We start from the raw sequence: 24,696 nt of genomic DNA on the forward strand, positions 1-24,696 counted from the left end.
TATATATATATATTACTCAGCCACAAGAAGAGATGAAATGCTGCCATTTGCAACAACATAGATGGACCTCAAGATAATCATACTAAGCGAAATAAGCCAGACAGAGAATGTTGAAAATCACATGATATCACTTATATGTAGGATATAAACCTAAAAGCAACAAATGAGAAGGACAAACAGAGACTCATGGACATGAATATAGACTATTGGTTGCGAGAGGGTAGGGAGTCGGGGAGGAGAGAAGTAGATGGGGTAAAGGGGTACAAATATAAGGGGGTAGAGGTAGGGTGAAGTGGGTAAAGGGGTTCAAATATATGGTAGCTGAAGGAAATTAGACTCTAGGTGGTAATCACACAATAGAATATATGGATATCAAATTATTATGTACACCTGAAAATTATATAATTGTATTAACCAACGTTATCCCAATAAACTTAATTTTTAATAAAAAGAAAAATTTATTGACATTTCTATCTTCTGTTAGAATATAGGCTCCCTGAAGGTAGAGACTAATTTGTCCATATTCCAGAACTAGAACAGTAACACAAAGTAGAAATTCAATCATTGTTTGATGAAGGCGCATGCCTAGGAATGTTGGAATTCTGGTAAGCCTAATGAAAAATAGAAATGAATGCATAGATAGAACACAAGGATTGAGGAAAGGTTTTTTTATCCACATGTTGGAAAGCCAAAGGAAATAAGATTTAAGAAAGTCATTAAAAAAAAAGAATTTCATTAGACAGAGTTTCAGAGTTCAAGAGAGGATGTGGCCACCAGATCAGGCGTGGATAATTTATCCCCTGGTAACCCAATACTTTCTAGTTTTCAAAAGATGCCTCATGCTCTTCCATTTTCTCCCCTTAGCTTCTTGTGTTCCTCTTGTCGCCATCTACTTATGCATGTTTAAAGCATGGGCAAATGTCACTATCTTATGAGACTTATTGGTCACTTATGTCTCTAAATTCTTGGAATAATTTTTTTCCTTAATATGTAGCCTAAATACCACTTAAAAAATCCACATGGGCTGATGTTTATGGGAAATTTATTTTTATGGATCTATTCTAATAAATGACAAAAGGATGAGAGAATTAGAATCATCATTTTATAACTCCAAGTGAAATAACAAATTTAAGTAAATGATTATTTATGGCTACAAAAACCATTAGTGAAAAAACATTTCTGGGGTACTTAATGATAGATGGATCAAGCTGATAGCACCCAAACCCACTTTCCAAACTTAGTCATATAAAAGAGACAACTAGATATCAGATTTTTTTTATAGAATAATAAAATATGCCCTCTAACATATTATTGCCAATAGAAAACATGAACCTGCATTTAATCAGATCTCTCTATATAATGATCAGTTTGAAGGAATTACAGAAGACAGAGAAAATGTGAAAAGACAACACTGGGTTGCATTCAGAAAAATGTTAAATGTGTGAAACAATCCAGTTTTTTCAACAAATAAATTGCAAGGAGTAAAATTTAAAGAGGGAATGAGAACCTTCTAGATTAAATATACAGTTGACCATTGAACAAGGCAGAGTTAAGAGTGCCAACCCTCCATGCAGTAGAAAATCTACAGATAACTTTTGACTCCCCCAAAACTCAACAGTCCCCTGTTGGCCTTATCCATAACATATTAACATACTTTGTATGTTATATGTAGCATATATTGTATTTTTACTATTATTAAGAAAATCATAATGAAGAGCAAATGCATTTACAGTACTACATGTATTGATTGATAACTTAAGTTTATATCATATGTTTATAAGATGAATCATCTGTCGGTACCCACATCAATATGGTCTTATATGATACAAAACACTGTAAATGTTATATATATTAGTAACATAGACATCAAAAAAAGATAATGTGAAAAATAAATTTATATTTATTTACAGATATGGCCATTAATGCATTGACAATGAAGAAGCAGCAACTTCTTCATGGTAGCCAGGTGGTAGCCAGTACTATTGCTATTGATACTATTGCTTTATAGTAGCCAAGCCTGTACACTAATGAATGGATCATTATAAAACATTTTATTGCATACAATGTTACAGTCATATTCTTAATATAGTATTGGAAACATTGTTACATTTTTAAAAAGCACTTGTGATGATAGGCTAATATACAGTTTCTCTAAGCCAAAATGGAGGCGGGGTAGGGGGAAGAGAGAGAGAGAGAGAGAGAGAGAGAAAGCAGAGTTATAAAACAATAAGAAAACTGATGCATTATTAATTTTATACTAAATATCACTCATCTTATGCCTATGTAAGGATAAGCTATACACTTCCATACAAATCTTGCACACAATGTTCTACAGGATGAATACTTAGACAATGATGCTAAGGATACCACAAAAACATCTCATATAGTTCTTGCTGTACAGTTATTAGATTTTCACACAAAGACATTCACACACATATACAACAGATAAGTTTAGTAACTGTATGGCATGATGATTATTTACTATTTATTAAATGGAAGTAGATCATCATAAACGTCTTTATCCTCTTTGTCTTCATCTTGATAGTCTGAGAAGGAAGAGGAAGAGGAGAAGTTGGTCTTGCTATTTCAGGGGTGACAGGCAAAAGAAGTGGATGAGATGGAAAGAGAGTTAGGAAAGGCAGGCATGCTTGGTGTAACTTTACAAAAAAAAATCATAATCATCATAATTTCTGTTTGTCTTTTTTGCTTTTTCACTTCTCTAAAAATGTTTCTATATGGTACAATCCTTTTTCTACCATTTGCTTTAGTTTCAGTGTCCATATCATAGAAGGGTCAATGTTATAAAATAAGTTGAAAGCAGTCTTGAATAACTGGAATCCTTCTGCCAGATTATCTATTGTCAATTTGTTATCTGGCACTGCTTCTGCTATGTCTTCTTCTTCACGTGGCACTGATTCAGAAGCACTTTTCTCCATCAAGTTATTTATTGTTAATTCCTCTGATGTGGTAACTATTAGATCTTGAATTTCTCCAAGATCCATATCTTGAAACCCTTCATCCCCCACCTTTTTTGCTATATATCCATAATCTCTTTTGTAATTTCCTTGATTGGCTGTGTTATAAATTTTCTGAAATCATGCACAGCATCTGGACACAGTTTTCTCCAGAAGGAATTTACTCTTTAACAATGGCAACTTCAGTGTAATCCTTTCAGACTTTCATGATGTTCTCTCTGTTGGGTTCCCTTTCGTAGTGTTGACAATCCTTTCAATAGAGTCATATGTAATAAGCCTTAAAGGTCCTTATGATCCATTGATATGGAGGCTGAATTAGAGACATTATGTTTGGGGCAAGCAGACTACTTTGGTGTTGAACTCATGGGGTTCTGGGTGGTCAGGGGCATTGTGCTATCAAAATAACTTAAAGTTCAAATCCCTGAACAGACACTTCTTCCAAGAAGACATATAAATAGCCAACACATATATGAAAAGATGCTCAACTTATCTTTTAGAAAAATGCAAATCAAAACTGCAATCCCTGTTAGAGTGGCTATGATCAACAAAACAAGAAATAACAAGTGTTAGAAAGGTTGTGGAAAAAAAGGAACCCTCATACACTGCTGATGGAAATGTAAATTGGTGCAGCCACTGTGGAAAACAGTGTGGAGGCGTCTCAAAAAATTAAAAATAGAGTTACCATATGACCCAACAATCCCTCTTCTGGGTATCCAGAAGAATTTGAAAACATTTATTTTAAAGATATATATATCCTCTATGTTCACTGCAGCATTATTCATGGTTGGTAAGACATGGAAACAGCTGAAGAGTCCTTTGATAGATGATTGGAGAAAAAAAGATGTGGTACACATATACAATGGAATATTACTCAGCCATAAAAAGATGAAATACTGCCATTTGCAAGAACCTGGATGGATTTTGAGAATATCATGCTAAGTAAAATAAGGCAGATGGAAAAAGTCAAGAACCATATGATTTCACTCATAAGTGAGATATAAAACTAAAAGCAAAAATGAACAAGCAAGACAAACAAAAACTCATAGACACAGACAAGAGTATAGTGGTTATCAGAGGGGAAGGGAGGTGGGGCAGAGGTAGAAAAGTATAAAGGGGTCAAATACAGGTGATGAAGGAAATTTGACTTTGGGTGGTGAACACACAATCCAATATACAGATGATGTATTATAGAATTTTATATTTGAAACCTATATAATTTTATTAACCAATGTTACCCCAATAGATTTAATAAAATTAAAAAAAAACTTTAAAAGGCAGTCACTTGATCATTTCATAAACTACATAAATATTTAACCAATGTACTGTATACTTGAAACTAATAAAAAATATTAATAATAAAATAAAAAGGCAGTCACTTAGTGGCAAGGGTATTTCCTGACTTCAAGGACAAAGTATCGATGGAATTAATACAGAAAATGATTCTCATTGCCCAGGACTCCTTGTTGTACAACCAAAAGACTGGTAGCTGGAGTTTATTTTTTCCCTTCACAGCTCAGAAATTATAGATAAGGGCACGCCTGATCGTAAACCTGGCAACATTCACACAAAACAGTAGAGTTAGCCTATTTCTTCCTGCCTTCATTCCTAATGCTCGCTTCTCCACCTTACTAATAAATGTCTTATGTGGCATTTTTTTTTTTTTTTCCAGAATAGGGCACTTTTTGTCTGCATTAAAAACCTGTTCAGGCAGATATCTTTTTTCTTCAGTGATTTTCTCGCTGGTGTCTGGGAACTCTGTTGCCTCTTGGTCGGCGAATGTGCTTCTCCTGTTATCTTGACATTTTTTAAGCCAAACCTCTTTCTAAAATTATCAAACCGTCCTTTGCTGGCGTTAAATTCTCCAGCTTTAGAGCCTTCACCTTTCTTTTGCTTTAAGTTGTTACATAATGACTTCACTTTTTCTTGAATCATATTAGAGTCTATAGATATGCCTTTCTTATAGCAGTCTTGCACTCACATAAAAGCTGCATTTTCAATATGAGATAAAAAGGTTTTTATGCCTGCTAGTGTAGTTACTGTGATGGCTTCACATTGTCTTTTTTTTTTTTTTTTTTACAGTGTTCCTTACACTGGATTCATTCATCTTGCAATGGTGGGTGCAGACCTCAACCTATGGTACATATCGAGCTATTCAAATTTTCCAGGTAATATCATGACTTTTCTCTGTTTCTTGGGATCATTTCCAGCATCACTAGGGGAACTTTGTATGGGTCCCACGGTGTTATTTAAGGTTTATGGTATTACACTAAACACAATGAAAAATACATTAGAACTGCAAGAGATCACTCTTTTACTATGATACACAATTTACTGGAAAGACAAACTGCTCAATGGAGATGATTAGCATTGCATGGTGTTTTAAGCAGATACTAGAAATACTTATGTTCATTGCAACAGCAACAGGAGGTGGCTAAAAATTTATTACAGTAAGACAGTACATATTACAATTAATTTATGCAGTTATGATTTCATACTACATCTTTGCATTTGCTTACAGTTCTCTTAACTGTAAGTGGTATTATGTATGGTTTGTAAGTGTTTTGGCATAAATTTTGATAACTTTAAAATTTTTATAATAGATCTGTATATATTTTATAGTAGTAATTGATGAAATAGATTAGTATCTATACATATTTTATGCACTTATTACACATCTATCTTTTTTTAAAATTTTTTTGGATATTTCTAGGCTACATGGTTCATTTGTGAGTTTTTTAATTTGTTGCAAATCTCCAAAAAATTCTCTAATATATCTATTTTAAAAATCTGCATTAAGTGGATTTATGTAGTTTAAACCCATGATATTCAAGGGTCAACTGTTTATTGAAAGAAACTTAAAGGCTTGTTAATCAAAAGTATGGATATTTTTGGATCCTGATTTCTACTGCTCCAAATTCATATATAACTTATGAGACAACTAGGAAAACAAGACACTAACTAATATTAAGATTCTTAATTTTTAGATGTGATAATGACTGCATTGTTTAAGCATCATTATATATCTTGATACATTTTCAGATGGAATGGTACAATATATGGAACTCGCTTCAAAATAATGCATGATGGTGGTGGGAGGGTGGTGAGTAGTGGTAAATGAAAGAAAATTGATTGTTGTTAGAGTTGGATGATAGCCACATAGTTCATTTTTGTATATGTTTGAAAAATTACATTTTATATTATTTAAAAATGTATGTTCCTAGGCCCAATCTCTGAACTATTGAATTAGAATAGTTCTGGGAATCTGAATTATTAACAAGTTCAAAAATGACTATATGCACATTAAAATTTTGGAATCACAGTCCTGAAACAATATATCCCATGGTTCTTGCTCTTATCAGTGAAATATAGTCAATTATATACACATGCCATATCTTTAAAGATAGAAACTATGTCTTGCATCTCCCAAGGCCATATATCTTATATATACTCAATAAATATTTGTGATGTTAGTCACAATATTCGTTGTTGTTCACTCTGAGTAAATATTTTAGGTCTATATTATATAAGACTTACCCATATATTCCAAGATATTTGGTCCCTTTGGCATCAGAAGTGTTCACCTTCTTATACCCTTAGCAATAATCCTCTGTGGAATTTCTTTCTTAATGGTATTTAACACTCCTAATTCCTAAATGGCCAATATCTTTATACCTCATGCAGCAAGGATAAGATCGAACAGGATGAGAACAAAATAGCCACCTCTTTCAAAGACAGATGAAAATAGAGAATATTAGCATCCAAGTGTAGAATAACAACACTGATAATTATATATGTAATATATAGTATATGTATATATAATCTTTTCAAGAAAAAGAAATTAAATGTTTCCACCTGCCCATTACCTCCTAAACTTTGACTTTCTAAATTTTTGTTTGTTTGCAATGGTTTATTTATTAAGTAACCAGTTTAACTCTCCTAAGAGAGTATTCTTGGGAAAACATAATCTTTTATTCAGATTTGTTTTCCTAAAGACCTAGTATTCCCTATACCTACACCTTGGAACTCTTGAAAGAACTCTATAACAGATTCTGTCCTATTACTGGTCCTGTGTTCTAGTTCTGCACAAACAAGCTAGGCAGTTTTGAAATTGACACTATTTTTACTAGGTTCTGTTTTTGCCATATACATAATTCTAAAACAAATGTCAGTCATCTCTAAGTTCATCTACCATTTTATGCTACTTCTAGGAAAAAATATTTCACCTAACATTTAAATAGAAAACACAACGTTCTAGGGGAAAAAAAGATACAAAATGGTTTTACCTCAGCATCTTAGATGATAATAAATAAGGTCAAATGCATACATTCTGTTCTGAAGGTGTAAATCCAGGAATATGAAGGATTTTTCCCACTTTGGCTTACCTGTTTATGAGCATGATCATAAGAATTAATATGATTGTCAAATTCCTGGTGTTTGTGATACTGCTTGTCACATAATTCACAGTAAAAGTTTGCCTTTACATCTTCCAGGGCCTTTGCTGTGGACTTCTCCTTTTCTGGAAAATCCTTTAAAAAAAAAAGGCAAATGTGTTGGTTATATTCCTCTCTAATATCATAACCAGATAACTTATTATTCAAGTTGATAATTTTACTGTGACTGAAATAATATGGTGAGGCTAATTATTTTTCGAAAATTCATGGCACTGTGGAAGTAACTTTCAGCTCAGCCTTATCTCTAAGTTATCAATAAATACACAATAAACTATCTCGAAGAAGCCCTAAGCTGCAATCTGGTCATTATTCATCCTTCTTATTGCCCATTTCCGGCTTGTGGTTCTGTTGACTCACCTAACTGGAAATCTCAGTACCATTTCCTCTGCCTATCCAAATGACCCATCTCAAACATTACAAGCCCTCTCTACTACAATATTTTGTTGAAACATTAATTACATTGTTTTATATCATTCACTGCATGTCATGTATTTTAGTCTCACTGAGATCATCAGTGTTGAGACTTGCTATTCTCTGCACATAATGCATTTGCTACCTTGTTAAATTGGTAAGTTTGTACTTCTTTCCCAAACCAGCTCTTTGCACTCTTTGGAAGTTTTTTCCATGACTATTCTGGAAGGAGAAAGCCTCCATTATGTTACTTATTACCAAACACATCTATGATCATTTCTACTTTGTCTCCTTCATGGACAGTTCTGTTGATATTAACTCTTATATTTTTGTATGACACAAAAGTTCATCTTCACCCAACTGATTATCCACTCAACACATTCTCCCTGGGAGATCTCCCCACTCACACTATAGCTACAGCCCTATTTATCCATAATCCCTAACTCCAGTCTAAGTTTCTCCCATAAGCATCAGTTCCTCACAGATATAACCAATGAGTTTATCACATATTTTTCAAGACTATTACCCTTACAATTTGACCATGCTTTATCTCAAAAAGTACTTTGGTCACTTTGTTCCTCTGCTTAAAATCTTCTTGAATTTTCTCATTGCCTAGAGAATAATAGTAATGAATACTATTGAGCATAAATATGTGCCAGCTATTGGGCTAAGTATGTGAATTATCTCACTTATTCCTCACAACAACCCTACAAAAATAAGTTCTGTGTAAATCTACATTTTACAGATATTTCAGCCAATACTTAGATCACACACTCATAGTCACTGAATTAGTGAGAGGAGATTCAAATTCAGATAACTTATGCCTCACTCCCATGGTAATAAACAACTGTACTTTACCATCTACTTTTAAGGCCAATCCTATTAATATACCACACAAGCTCCTTCCTACTTCATCAGTATCATCTTGTATCAATTCATGCTCCCAAATTACCCTTTTAAATTCTATTACTAGACATGTCTCATGATGTTAAATTGTCTGTTTTCATGTCTATTGCTCCCATAAATCCTTTGAAGGCAGGGACTGTGTTATTCATTTTTGTCTCTACAACACCAACATAATGTTTAGCCCAGAATTGGTATCTACTTAATATGCATTACATAAATTAACAGTTGATGGTAGCTTTCATGGCTCCTACCATTCTGCAAGTTCTTCTCTATTATCCCAGTGCCTAAATAAAAGAATGATTGGCACATAGATGATATCAAATAAATATGCATAAAAAATGGATGAACAAAATACAGGATGGGTTTTAGCTTTGTTTTTCTAAAATGACTAACCCTCTATAAAAAGAAATCAGACCATGAACCTAAATCATAGGGGCATCACTGCCTAGACAAGAAAACAAACACAAACAATTCAGGCACATCCTTACAGGGTTGGGTGAAGCGATGGAGCAATTACTAAATTTAGACATAGGAAAATAATTATTAAAGCCCAAATATAAGAGCTAACATGCATGGCAAATGACAGGAAAAACATGAGTATCATTACCAAGCAGCAAAAGTAGACCAAATATCTGGATTGCCTAAGAGAGTTAAAGTAGAAATTTGAAGACATTCAAGGTTAATGGGAGATATAAAAGCTATTGAAAAGGATGTATCCAGTGATGAGAATATGGATTCTGATTTCAGAAAAAGTCTCAATTACTCTAAGAACTGGGATAATGGCCTCCTAATGTAGTCACTGTTGAGAATTGAGGCTGGACTATAATTGAGGTAGAGCTAAATCTCTTGATTTAGTTGGCTTAGAATCAGGGGAAATCATTATTTCTTATTCAGTCATTCTCGCTAAGATTTTTTCATGCCCTTTTTAGTATAATTTCAGGAACAGGATTGGAACTAGGGACTATTTTGGTTTAACCATGGTTCTTCTTACTTTACTATGACACTGGAATAGCCTTAGAAAACTCACCATATGCCTTAGATATTGAGCAACTCTGCCTCAGTAATTAAAAATGCCTCAGCTTTATTAACTGATTGTGATGTGGGTGGCAACTGAGAATACAGGATGAACATGTGATTAAAATGTATTTTCACATTATTCCAGATTATGTAGAGAATTTTATGACAATAACTCAATGGCTAGGATTGAAGCTTCTCCGATTACCTGGTATCTTCATCTAAACATGTTTTATCTCTAAACCATCCTTTAACTATAATATTACATGATTTTCAATGAAAAAATAATATAGTTATAATTAGAATTTTACCAACATTTTAGTCACATACCATTTCCTGTGAATGTTCACATTTTACAAAGTTATCAGACTAAATTACGTATCCCATTTCTTGAAAGGAAATGGTGCTGATATACCTATTTCTCTTCCTTTTAAGGATTAATGATATCCCCCAGGGTGTATCCTAGTCCCTTTATTAGGAGAAGAAGCATGCATAAGTGAGATATAAATGTCATTATTAAAACACATAGAGTTCAAAATCCAGTGTATCCAGCAAAGCCAGAAGTAAGACCATAAACCCAACGGCATATGACTGGGGATGAAAAAAGGGAAAGCTGAGACCTGGTGGTAGAAATCTCAGGCAGAGAACAATATAGCCAAGAGTTGGGTAGGGGCAGAGGAATTATAGAGGAAGAGAAAAATAAATGAGTATTTAAAATCTTTGCAAAACTTGAAAACTGAGATTAGAGCTAAAGCTGAGTAAAAGAACTGTGACCCAAATGGTCCGTAATATTACTCAGTGAGAGGTAGGCCTGTTCTCCAGTATGAAATTGGAATATCTATGAAAATGGAGCTGAGTTGGTCTAGCCATATGTTCCAGAGGCTGGAGGGTAAGATCTCAGACTAGTAAGAGAGGTATTATGCAGTTTAAAGCTACTGTTTAGCAGAAGAGACAAATGATGTTTAGTAATATCATGACTTGTATAAAATTAGGCAATGGTAAAGCAGGGACACACTCTCCACTGTATTATGCTGCCTCATCCACCCAACCATCTATTCAACCATAACCATACATTTATCCAATTAACCATTAAGCATTCATGCATTCAAAAATCTCCTGTTAAGCAACTTCTAAATGTCAATTTCTTACTGGGTCTTCCCTTCAGAATTTTACAGTCTAGTATGGGATAATTACATGTAAAGAGATGAACACTGTAAATTATGATAGAGTGATAATCACAAGTTACTATAGAGTTTACCTAGTTTATACTAGGTAAGAATAATTGTTTTTTACATTCCACAAAAAAAAAAAAAAAAAAACAGATGAACAACAAAAAAGCTAACAAAACTCATAAAGGCAGACAACAGATCGGTGTTTACCAGAGGGGTGGTGGGGTGGTGGGAGGGAAAAATGGGTCACAGGGGTCAAATGTATTGTGATAGATGGAAATTAGAATTTTGGTGATGAGCACAATATAATATATTCGGATGTCAAATTATAATGCTGCACATTTGAAACTTCTAATATATTAGAAGCCAATGTTATCTCAATAAAAAATAAAATAATTTTAATAAAATAATTGGAAGAAAAAGTTAGTTTTTTTTTTCTGTTTCACCCGTAGCATTGACTGGGTACCCTGTAAGCACTCAGAATTTCAAAAAACCTTAAAGGCAAACTAAGGTGATATTTACTCTCTAAAATAATTACACAGTCTTTAAATATATTTAGAGATATGGAATAATTATGGAAGGAGTAAAAATATCCACCTATTCTCAATATCAGTAAATTTAAAAATAAAGTCAATAAAGTTCACAATAATACAATAGGCATACAAAATTTGCTAGTTATATAAATTTCTCTTCTCACTGCCTATGAAGAGGAGGCTTTCGAATCTCATTTAACAGAGAAAAATAACATTTATGAAAAAAAGAAAACTTGTTAACCATTCTCAATGATTCATTGAAAGGTTGAAAAAGAATTATAAATTTAACATGACAGTTATCTTAACAAGAGTCATTTAAAAAACATTAGGTATTACCAGTAGGCATTTTACGTTGCAGTTCAGTAAGAATTTTGTAGTAATTAATTACTTTTCATAATTAATATTTTGGTTGCCAGAAGAGAAAATGTATTTTTTCACACCAAGAATTTTACATTCATGAATAGGTGTGTCTGTAAAATGGCAAGCATTCTGACTAGAGTAATGCATTTAATTAGAAATATGGATGTTTGCTACCAAATTATTTTTATTATTAAGATGATGCTTCTGTACTAATATCCACTGAACTCTCATTATAAACCAGAAATCTGCCAAGCACTCCATACATCTTAACTCCCTTAATCTTCACAATACTCTTATGAGTTATTATTTATTATTATCCCATACAAAGATATGGAAGGCAAGGCACAAACACATTTAGAAACTCTCTTGATGTTGAAGAGTAGAGACTGGATTTAGACTCAGATCTGCCTGACTTCGGAAGCTGTTAATCACCATGTTCACAGCTGCCCCAATTACTTAGCCTTTATCCAGATGTCACATAACTCTGAACTGTCTCCGCTAACTTTTATGTAGATTTAGGATGATATAGAAACCCTAGCTCCCAGAGAGAGTTAGAGGACTAATTATAATTTTTAAAAATCTATAAAGCCCTTGAAGCTGAGAGATGGGCACTAGGAAAATACAAGGTGATAGTTCTGTTTCTACTGCTTGTGACTATGTGTCCTGAGTGTTAAAAAGAAAGAGAAAAAAATCAATTGCTGTTCTTCATATCTCCTTGATGGTAATACCAGCTCTGAGCTTTGAGGATTGAATTCATATTCTTTGCTTGAAATCTCACATTTGACCTTTTACAGTTATGTGTAAGAGATGGCTTTAAGAATTTTAATGTTCTCTAAACTGTTCTAGTATATTGGCCCCAAATAAAATCCTACTTCAGAAAGTATGTTTTCCCCCACCTTTGATATCAAGTGGCTGTCACTGATTCAGAAAACTCTTTTGGTTCCCATTGTCTTACTGTATATCTAGAAGAGATTGTGAGTGGGGAAAACTCTTTTTAGAGGGTTTATTTATTTATTTATTTATTTGTTTGTTTATTTATTTATTTATTTTTATGGCAGGGGAAAAAATTAGTCTTTGAAGACTGACTAGCCTAAATCTCAGCCTTTATCTTAGAGCAGTTTAAACTTTCAAGGTTTCAGTTATCTTAATGTAAGTTAAGGGCAATAATGAGTAACTTGCAGGATTGTTCTGAGTATACAATAATTTTTATAGAGGCACTTAGTACAGTACAAAGAAAAAAGCAGGTACTTGATGTTTGAATATTGTGTGTGTATCATTATATGTATGTGATAGTAAAAAATTATTTTAAAATAATGTCATTCTCCCATGAGTCTACAATGCAATGATCGTTATCCAATGAAAGTTTGAATAATGGAGAGAAGTCAATAGCATCTTCAGCCCACCATCTCATATGAAAGCACTATAACCTGCTATTAAATTCAAATTTGGTTTACATAATTAGGACTTCAGATGTTTTTATCTCACAATTTTTTTTAATTTTCATACTATTTAGAAATTCCACACATAGTTAAGAGAGCATCATAGGGGCTTAATTTAAATTAATATTACTAACATTAATTTTCCTAAAGATGTGACTGTCTGCTTTTATAAAAAGAATGGTTTTGCATTCTATAGCATCTAGTATGTACTTCTTATTTAGAAGAAACTCAATAAAGATTTCTTGGAATTTGAAATTTATAAAAAAGCAGAGAATGTCTTTCCTGCTACATAATAGATAGGTTGGTTTACTCTGGCAATGTTAAGGCTTATCATAAAACTTTTAGACTTTTAATATATCTTTTTTTAATGTATCTCTTGAAGTCTAAAGAGTTCATTGAAGAATTATCTTAAAGTAATAGAGGGTGAACTGCACACAGATTAACAATCAGAATATAAATTCTTGATTTACAATGCTCTTCTCATTTTACCACAGTCACTTATTTTCCTAATAATTCATTGAGAATCAGTATTGGTTTCCTAGATGTGGAATAGAATATGACCAAAGTTAGACCTTGCCATCAATGGCCAGATAGGTGTGATGTCCGCCACTTCCTGGAATTGAAAAAGAGGTTTTCCCCTCTTATTAATGATTTATTCAAGCTGCCCAGATTAAAAGATAAATACAAGCACATTAAATATGTAAATGTTTCTCTGGTGGTATTCTTTGAGGACAGCTCAGCATCAATTCCAATTTGAAAAGAATGACAAATTTCTGATTTACTGGCAAGCTGCCGGAGTGATGATTGCATTTCTGTTCAGGAAGCAATTCAGTATTTAAAATTTGCTTGTATAACTGCTTATTTTGGAAAAACTTCCTAATTTGGCTGCATCTGTATTTTTGAAAACACATGCATTTCCATTAGAACCACTGTTCAACAGTATTCTATACCATCAACTTTAGTTTTCTCAGCATAAATTAATATATAGGTCTTCCACCAGAAAAAAAAAAAAACACTTTGGAAAGTGTATAAGATAGTCTCAGGTGCACTTGATGATGATCATCACAGCAGCTATTGCATTACTGCTAATTATGCTTGTCTGTCATGAAGGAAAAAAGGGACAGTTGGTTCCAGATTGCTTATTGATCAGATACAGATACCGCATTGCACAAGTTTTAAACTTGTCATGGATTGGTTTGCAGTTTTTTCTTTAACAATCAATGAAACAGTAAAACCCACATAAAGCAATGAGCCTTGCTGGACACAATATAGTATTAGCTCATTGAGATGCAAGGACTACCAATCTCTAATAGAGAACATCCCAGCCCTCACAAGTAAAACCATGCAATATCCTCGATGAAAGAAAAAGAGAGGGCATGAGAAGATATCTAAATTTACTCAGGGTCAGGGAAGTGGTTGAATCCATTAAATTATAGTCCTTGTTCTAGATTTCACACCTAGCAAACACCCATTAATGAATGCATGAATGAATAAATGCAATCAGTGAAGAAATGAATACATTTGATTTCATTCTGACTTTTTGCTGGTTAGTGGTAAAGGGGAGAGAATTGGAAAGCCTAAAATAGATATGCTGGTGTGAAAACCTATACAATTGTACAACTCAAAGTGTGAACCTTAATGTAAACTACAGACTTTAACTAGTAATAATATATCAATATTGGTTCACCAATGAACATCCTTACCCATCACATTAATTCAAAATGTTAATAATTAAGAAAGCTATGCATAAGAGTTGGGAAGAATATATGAGAACTCTCTGTACTTCCTGTCCAATTTTCCTATAAACTCAAAACTGCTCTTAAAATAGTCTATTATTCAGAAAAAAAAGTGTCAACTAAGTTACATTTTAATAGTCCTACCTTTGTTGAACTCAAAGAAAAGCAATAGATGGTGTAAGAGCAATCTAATCCATATTATGTAATGCATACAGCTGAGCTCGAGCATGTCAAATGACAAATGAGAGCTCCTTTGTATGGAAAGATCTTGAGATGCTCAGTTACCCTCTGTCACTTCCCATGAGACAGAGAGCAACCCTCAGCATCCTTCAAGAAAAGCAGAACTACTGACAGATCATATTTGCAATCATTAGATCCACTGGAAATTCAAGGGTAAAATTTCTATATTTGAAAGAAAGATTTTGAAATGCATCTATCGTGTGGGTATATAAAATATGATAAAAAAAAATTTGTTATCTTCTTCCAGACTGATAATACTGTCCTATTTACAAAGGTAGTAATTACCACTCCATCAGTTCAGCCCACAAATATGTATAACTGTAATAAATATAGACACATTTCATTCATCTAAATTGAATACATTTAAATGAATACATCCATTGTGTATTAGACAGGAAGTACTTTCATTTAGCCATTACTCCTGCCATAACTATTTATTGTAAAAATGTAATTAATAGTATCTGACATTTCATTTTATAATATAAGAGAAATCAATGAAAAATGTCAGATAACTAAGTTTTCTAGAAAGTTGCTAGTGACATCTGCTTGATTAATTCAACATTTGTAACAGCTGTCCAGGGGAGAAATGATCATGAAGAGATGCTGACCTAAACATTGCTTCACCTTTGTTCAAGAATTGACTGCAAATATGTTCCCTTCATAGATTCAGGTGATTGTCAAGTAAATTCTCATTCTTAAGCCTTCTCAGTTTGTTCTGGTACTAATCTGCAGTTCTATAAAACCATGTTTATATTCTACATGTGCTTAAAATGGACCTGGAAACTCCTAAAGTGATGTTTTAAAATAGTATAAAGCCAAAGGCTTTCTTTTTTAAAAAAGACGAGCAAATCATATATATGCCAAAACTCCAAGGCCATTCTTTCTGTTCTCCTGAAAGTCTGCTATGCCTGATAAAAAATCTGCTGCATTTGGTTTACTTGTTCTATAACCAGAGATGTTTAAAAAGTGATTGTGCTCACAAGGGCACTACATTATTTCAAACTGGCTGTTCCAGGCTTTTATATGTTGAAATTCTAATAGGTAATTTACTTTCAAACTTATAGAAAATCAGCAATTGTGAAAGAAGTATGCTATATAGAAACTCTGTGTCTCGAATCTTTAAATATTAACTTCAATCTGGAAAAATGTGTCACGTAAGAGAAATCTATCAATAAGGTAGTTTACTTTGAGAGACAAGCATTCACATGGGCTAGAGTGGCTCTGTTGTCCTATAACTTAGAAGAAATATATCACTTACATTTTGCCTATTAATTATTATTCTCAGAGCTTTGCAAAACTTCTGTCAGTGACTTCAGATTCCATCAAAAAGAAAATCTGTACATGTTTTATGGATATGTACTTGATATATTGAAAACAAATTAAAAATATTTGTCAACTGAATTCAGAAAGGCTGATTAGCTGGAAACTTGGGCCAAAGTTACTATGTGTTGTAATGACTGTACTAATAGCATTGCACCCAGATTGTGGCAAGGGGTCTACAGTTGAAACAGCTTTGCATAGCTGCTTGAGCAGTTGGAGGATCCACACATATTGTTAATACTAACTCAATAAGCCATAGAACTGTGCTCTACTCTACTGTGTGTGTTTGTGTGTATGTGTGTGTGTATATGCAGTGTATAGAGCTAGTCTAAAAAGAGAACTAGCTACAATAGAACAGAAGTTGTGCGCTCACTGCAAAATAAGTGGAATAGGAAAGTTAGAATCATCGTACAGGCATGTAATTCTAAGAGACTTCAGAATTTCTTTTCTAGATTAAAAATACCAATAATACAGTTATTTGGTTTACTAAGATCGATGTAGGATAAGAAGATGATCTGGGATGAGAACTCAAGTCCTTGACTCCAAACTTTGAGACCAATGGTAGGACAAGTAATTCTACAAAGTCTATTTCCTCATGTAGAAAAGAAGGTTGATCTAAGGGACTACTAGATTTTTGCATCTCTAACACTTAAGGTGTATAAATGAATATCTGGAGACTTTAAGCTGATATAGATATAGATGATATAGGTATAGATAGATAGATAGATAGATATTCTTTCTTAAGTCATCCAATCAGAATCTCTTTAACTGCATAATTAGAAAGTATATTCATACCCTTGGAATGCCAGAAATGGAAAAATTTCAGTTTCAAACCATCTTCTATAAAAGGAAACAGAATCACTCTCAGTACAGGACCTCCTCTTCCCTTTAGTTCCCTAAGCTTCAAAAAAAGCATTTAGAGCTTTGCAAGTCCACAGATTATTCGTTTTAGATATAGTGGATTGAGAATTGCATTTAGCCAGAACTAAAGACAGGCTTTAGAAAGGAGGAAGCTGCCTTTTTGTTTTCTGATATTGGATGGATATCAGGGATGAAAGACAGGAAAAAAGCGAAAGATAAAAGAATTCATATCTAAGACCTTTATTTGTTATGCTGCCTTTGAAGGAGTTTTGTGTAGGATAGGGATTTAGTTGCATTATGAAGGTTTGGATTAGTAACTCTGTTACTCTGCTGTGCAAGATAAGATAATGCACAATTCCTATTCTCAGGAAACTCTCAGACCACCAGCAGGGATAGGATTAATTCACAAATAGCAAGTGCCAACAACAGAAAGGGATATATAATCATATGGTGTGAACTTAAAGTACTTGTGTGTTCAGAGAAGGGAAATAGCCATGCTGCTCTGTAATGTGCCTACATAGTTAAGCGGAATAAGCCTATTAAGATAAAATTTTATAATGGGTCTAAATTAGTAGACTTGGACTTGACCCTTATCTATAAAAAATGAACGACACTTGAACGGCTCATTAATTCTGGGCTTTAAGAAGGTGACATAAAGTATTGTTGAGAATGAATGAACCTACATTTGGTAATGAGAATAACTACAGATTTTACTCTATATCCTAATAAACAAAAAGCCATACAAACTTTAGAGAACACATGATTCCTATTTCCCATTTCCTCTTCTATGACAGCTGGTATTATTTCTGACCAGAAGCTAAGGTGAAATCATGATCCTGACCATGTTCCTCAGTACATTCTTTGTGAGTATGTTCCCAGGACATCTCTCTTGGACTTTCTGCTTCTTGTGTCAGTGTCTTTACACAAAGTCTGAGTTCACTTTGAATGGCCTAAGCACAAGTAAGTGATTTTAAAAATTGATTCCTGTAGAATCTTTGCCTCCATCCTTTATGCCATGGAAAACCCTGACTGTCTGCTCTCTGCTTAAATACCCTGTTGGAACTCTCTGTTGGAATCTGGATCCTCATTAGTGGCTACTTATCAGCAAATCTCCATTCTGGACAAGCCAGTGATGGCAGGGGTCATTTACACCCAATTCAGTAGAAAGAAAAAAAAAAGTCTCCTCTGTAGTGTAAAAAGAAAAGAAAACCTTCATTGATGAGAAATGATGCCCTTAAACTTCTAAATAAATACCATGAGGCGTTCTCTAGGAACAGTAGCAAAAGCTTAGATAGGAGCACCCCTCTTCATTTACTGCCTGCCCGAACATCACAAAGGCTTCACTTTGGATGTCCATCTAGAGAGGAATAGCAAGGAACTAAAAAAAAGGTGTGTGGGGGGAAACTATTGGAGAATATGGACAGAGATATGGAAATAGAAAGAGAAAAGAGACACCTGGGGTAAATAGAAGGATTCATATTTATTTTGTGGAGGAGTAGAACAGAAGACTAATGAGGAGAAAAACAATCAGGCTATAGGCATTGAAAAGTCTTTGTTGGAGAGGAGAGAAGAGATAAATGATAAATATTTTTCTCAGTCCTCACTAATTTTTTAGCCAAAGGCTATTTGTGAGGGGATGAGAAATATATCTCTTTCAGGATAGTCCATGGTTTGAAATTTATTTGTGAAAACTTGAAAGTATAGGAAACTCAACAATACCTATATTTCATCTGAATCATCTTGACCTTGACATTCTCTGGGACTGACCAAAATCAGATCAGTGTTCCTCAATTGGAAAGCCTTCGTCATGGGATATTTTTCAAGAGTCCATGTGTTTTGCAGTAAATTTAACATCCTAGTGGGATATTTTACAGACAAAGAAAGGATTTCAAAGATTGGAAATAAATATGTATTGTTTTTACTGTGTTGCTATTGTTATGTCAGTTTCTATAGGAGTTGTTTAAGACTCAGAAGGTATTGTCCTTTTACTAAAAGAATGTGTAGTTAGCTCACGGAGAAAAAAGAGAAAGAAAATATAGACGCATTTTACATGTAATAAAGAATAAGAACATTTAGGAAGCACAGAAATGGTGGTAAGATTCTGAAACCCGGCTCAACTCCTTGCAAACTACATGGACTTTAGGGCATCGTTTAATTTCTGTAAAATGAAAATGATAATGTCACTCTCACAAGATAACTGTAATGATTAAATAAGTTCAAATGTAAAAAGCACCTAACAGTTTTTCCAGGCACCACACAGCAGATATATATATATATATATATAGGATTGTAACTCTGGATCAGACAAGACATCCTGACCTTAAGTCAATGCTCTATTCCTCATGAGTGTGGGGCACTCAGCAACTCCATCTGTATCTGTGTCTTCATTTGTAAAACAGGAGAGTGTGCTAAAAGTAACTCCTAGGGCCATTGTACTGATTATGGAAACAAATCAAATGAAATACTTGGAATAGTACCAGGCTAATATTGCTATTTGTTTTGTCACTTTGTTTACATTTTCTAGGTTTTGTTTGATTCATTTTGTTTGTATACAGTTTAATAGCAAATACAAAAACATGCATTAGATTTGAGTATGATATACTGTGACAGGTAAAGACAGATACTGGGCGGGTTAGATAAGAAGTGTCTGGGGTGGGAATGGAGAATGAAGAGTCCTTGAGGACTGCACTAAAAACTGCTGGCTCCAGTAAGGAAGAGGGAACCAAGCCTTTCATAACTGACACCCAAACACTGTAAGTAAATAAAGAATGGGCCCACAAAGTCCAATAAAAGGGATTTCTTCCCATGGGGAAGAGATGTAGTTAGCAGTACCAGACTGAATGATGTACAATGTGGATGACAAATTTTTCTTCCCATGAGAACTGTCTTTGTGTTGTAAACTAAAAGGGGAAAAAATTCAATGCAGAAACAAGCAGAAGCCTCAGTCAGACACTTAATTATGTCCCTGTGAGGACACTGGTGTCCTTTATTGCTGACTCTTATTTCTAAACTCCCTATGGCACCATATTCCAGATAAGTTACTTGTTAGAAATAATGTTTCTTGCATTAAACATATATTTTCCTTTCTATAAACAGGCTCTGCTTCCTTCTATAGATGGTGAGCTGAGCTAGCTTCCTGACCTGGAATTTTGCTACTGTGTCCTTTGGATTTCTGTCTTTGGTACTAATACAAATGGACTAATTTTTTAAAAAAACTTTTTGTTATTAAAAAAAAGCTTTGGATAATATACTGTTATATCTCTACTACTTACTCTATAAAAAACTGTGATTTGAAAGTTAATCAATTTATAACATATAGGAACCTACTTCAGAGATTAATAACAAATAATGTTTGTTATTTGTTGTTATTTGTCACTCTGCAGTGGCATGTTTAACTTTTATTACATTTATGGAAAACATTCCTTAGGTGTTTTGACAAATAGTCTAAAAGTCACTTTATTTCTCATTTAGTATAAAACATCTGCTAATTTACAGTATTTTTTCGCTAATGGTATTGTGAGCTAATTGATTCTATAATGTTTTAATTAAAATAAGAAAAAAAGTGTATTATTACAAATGCTATTATTATTGTACAGAAACTCAAGGTGGTTTGAAATGGTTTGAACATTATGCATTTTATTTTTATCAAATGACAATAACAAAATTTTTATGAGTTCTTACTAGAAAGATTATGTAGACCTACACTAATTATTTTGTTTAGCAAGTAAAAAGTTTTTTAGATGACTTATGTGTGTATATATGTTTGTGTGTAGCATTCTTATAAAATATTCCCATTTAACCTATGTGCCTTAAAACAACACATTAGTTGATCAAGCTAGTATTATACTTAAACATGAATTTGTAAAGGTTTAAATATCTGTTGACATTTGTAAATTCTTCTGTTGAACATTATTTAACATTTTCAAGAAAACTGGGATAGTCTAAAGTCAGTGTTCTATTCATCAGTCTTATGACTACATCTGTATGTGGAAACACACCAATAAGATGTCATTATTTTAAAACAGGTTTAGTAACTTCTAAGCATTCAATTTGCTAATCAATTGAAGAACAATTTATTCACATAGAAATGAGGTCATGTTTCCTCAACACTAAAAATTAAAATGTAGGAAAATTTCCACTTTCTTGTGTCTCCATTTAACTAAATTAAATTTAACTTCGCCAACCTATGCATAAATTGTCTATTATAATAAGGGGGAAAATTCAAGAACCTCTGTGTATTCTTAAGAGCTAAATATATATTCCAATGAGTAACCAAGTAACAAGTATATTAAGACCCAAGATTACTGTTTCCTCATAAGTAAAATTTTAAAAACATTTTTCCTCTTTTTACTATAATGCAGAAGTTACAAAAAGGAGATAACATGTGAAAACTCTTAACAGGTACAAAATATGATTGTGGTCGGCCAGTGGAAGAAAAAAGGAAGAGAAATGGAAGAGCTGTTATGCAGATAGATATTCATGGGAACCAGTTTTAGCTCTAAAGGAATTCTTAAACTTGCTATAGCCGGGTACTGAGGGTGTTTACTTCTGTTTTATATTGTTTTGTTTGGGCACTAGGAACTGAAGGATATAAAGCTGAATTCTTAAACAAATTATAGCCTTACCAAAAAAATCTAATTAAATATTATTGTTTTACTTTTTATAACTATAGAATAGTATGCATTTAAAATTTTATATAAATGAAATCATACTGTGTGTACTCTTCTGTCTGACTTTTTGCTCAATATAGTTATGTTGTGTAATATCACTTGCTCAGTTTTATTCTTGACTGGTGTTCTATTGCATGGCTCTGTCACAATTGTTTATTTGTTCCCCTGTTGTTGGGCATTTTGGTCCTTTCCAGTGGTATTCTAAGATGAGGGAGAAGTAGGAGGAATGGGAGAATAGGAGGGATGGAAAGGGGAGAAGGAAGGAACTATAAAAGGGCACTAGGAAACATTTGGTGGTGATAAATATGTGAAACTATCTTGATTGTAGTGATGATTTTGTGAACATATACATATGTCATAACTGACTAAACTGTACATGTTAATTATGTGCAGTGTTAAAATATTAATGATTAGTCTTTCTAATTTATTTCATCCTAATACAAATTCTTTATTATCCTACTGTTGGCAAATAATGTGGGCAGATATTACCCCAAACATAATAGCATAAATATTTTCTTCCAGCTTAGCTCTTTCTTCTTTATCCCATTCTAAAAAATAAAAATTATTTTCATAATTTTGCATAAATGTTAAGGATAATTTTGTTGCCAGGTGCCTTTTCATGAGTAGAGTAGAACTTAAAATGGAAAATATGCTTGGTAGATGCACTTCTAAAACATCCAGTCCAGATTTCTCTCCCTGCCATTTGGCTATAGCATTTTTCTTCTACTCCCTACATAATGTCCTCAGACAATTATTAGTTTTCTTTTTCCATGTATCTTTTTTGATCCGGTGGTATATTATACCTTTGGTTTATGGTTTATGGAGGTGGTAGAGAGTGCTTAAGTTCATGATGCAAATACTAGTGAATGTCAACCAAATAATGTTTTAAAAGAGATTTCATGACTTATTACAGAGAGATTAAAATATTACTGTAGTGATAACAAGTGGTTCGGCTGATGAGCTAGTTAATTGATACCCTGTAGGCATAACCTTAATAAATAATGAGTTATTCAGCATCTAGTTAAATTAAATTTAATAATTTGGTGGGCTATTTTTTGCTATCAGTGTTCATGAAGCATTAACAGCATTCAGGTGATGATTTTGTGTTAGAAAAGATAATTTCTTGTGCTGTATTGTCACTTGACGATGGCTGCTGACCATCATTTCTAATCAACAATGGATTATATCTTAAAATTAACTGTTCATGTGTATATTTTATAGGTTCATAATAAAAATTAAAATATTGATGAATATTAATATCAAAATTTCCAAAACTTATTTTTATAAAATACACTTGATAATTTGGTACTTAAACATTTTATATGCTTTATGTAAATTTTATTTGTTATTCTTGAAAACTGGTTCTATTTAGTTTTTTTTTAATTCTGTGTTTAGCAAACATTTATCTTACCAAAATTAGACATATAATTTTAAAAAATCATCCATATGAAGAAAATGCAATAAATGATGTGTGAGTCCTGCTTTGAGATAGTTGCCTAGGAAGACCTCATGTCTATATCTAGCTTTACTACCAGCTGGATGTGTATGATTTCCCTCATTCTCAGTTTTCCTACCTCTTAAAGAGGGGTTTGGTCAAGAAGACTAGGTTCTTTTGAACTCTAAGGCTGCTCCTTTAAGTTTTGCCTTTTGGGAACAGGTTTCTTAAATATTTAAGTATATGTTTGAGGGAAAAGAGTCACTAATAGAATATTTCTGACAATAAAATATGAAAGTGAGAAAAGAGTTTGAGGGAGAGAAGGTTGATTTTTTCAGGCTTGCTGGTTTTCACGATTTATTCATGGATAGAATGAATGAATACTCACTCACTTCTATAACCCTTTACAACTGTAGACAAAGCCCAAGGCACAAGAAGAAATTACACTAAATGTCACTTGTCACACATTCCTAAGATATAATAACATACAAAAATCTTCCAAATATCTTGAATTTAATTATTTGTGCCAAAATGAAAGACATCTGATTATACAATTACAGTTTAAATGTGCGACAGCCGCTTATTTTGCCTATTTTTTACTTTGTTTTTATTTATTGTCAGTTCATTTATTTTGAGCTCCCTTAATTTCTACTCGGTCAAGATAAATAACTAAAAGAAATTAAGGCAATATTTTTACTGCTATACTTTCATATTTGCAATCCACTAGTGAGAAAAATATGATGGATTGAAATTTGCAAAGTGGAAAATATCCTCTTTCAGTTAAATGATATTCTATGTCAGTAAATAAAAGGAAAAGATTTGGAAATGGAGAGGGTCAATCCCAAACACTAAAAGCTAAAGTTAATTCCTTACCAGTGGTGGTGAATGCAGTGATTGGAGGAGATATGTCTTTGCATTTCAAATGTGGAGCCCCACATAGCGACATCCCAAATCTAGAGTTAAATATTAAGCCAATCTCCAAAACTATCACAGGGCTCTGATATTTGTGTTCATGCAAATAAAATGCTGAGAGTAACTTTAGAATTACATTCCAAGACAGTCATCATGGTTGACAGAATCTATCAGATCTTGATGGAAAGATTTAGATTAAAAAGGCAGGGGCTAGAGAAGTTGGTTTGTCCATCAAGGTCCTCGGAATGATTGTTTCCCAGGAGA

The 24,696-nt window shown here is 33.2% G+C and overlaps 1 protein-coding gene across 1 annotated transcript in view; it reads right to left on the minus strand.

The window, feature by feature from the left end:
* The window catches only part of ZNF804B (zinc finger protein 804B), a 438,846-nt gene that overhangs the window by 84,142 nt on the left and 330,008 nt on the right, over positions 1-24,696 (minus strand). Inside the window, exon 2 of the mRNA XM_039878166.1 lies at positions 7,358-7,501. Coding sequence (XP_039734100.1) covers positions 7,358-7,501 — 144 coding nt within the window. The remainder of the gene's footprint in view (positions 1-7,357; positions 7,502-24,696) is intronic.

Source organism: Pteropus medius, unplaced genomic scaffold (assembly GCF_902729225.1).
Source record: "Pteropus medius unplaced genomic scaffold, Ma_sr-lr_union100, whole genome shotgun sequence".
Taxonomy (NCBI): domain Eukaryota; kingdom Metazoa; phylum Chordata; class Mammalia; order Chiroptera; family Pteropodidae; genus Pteropus; species Pteropus medius.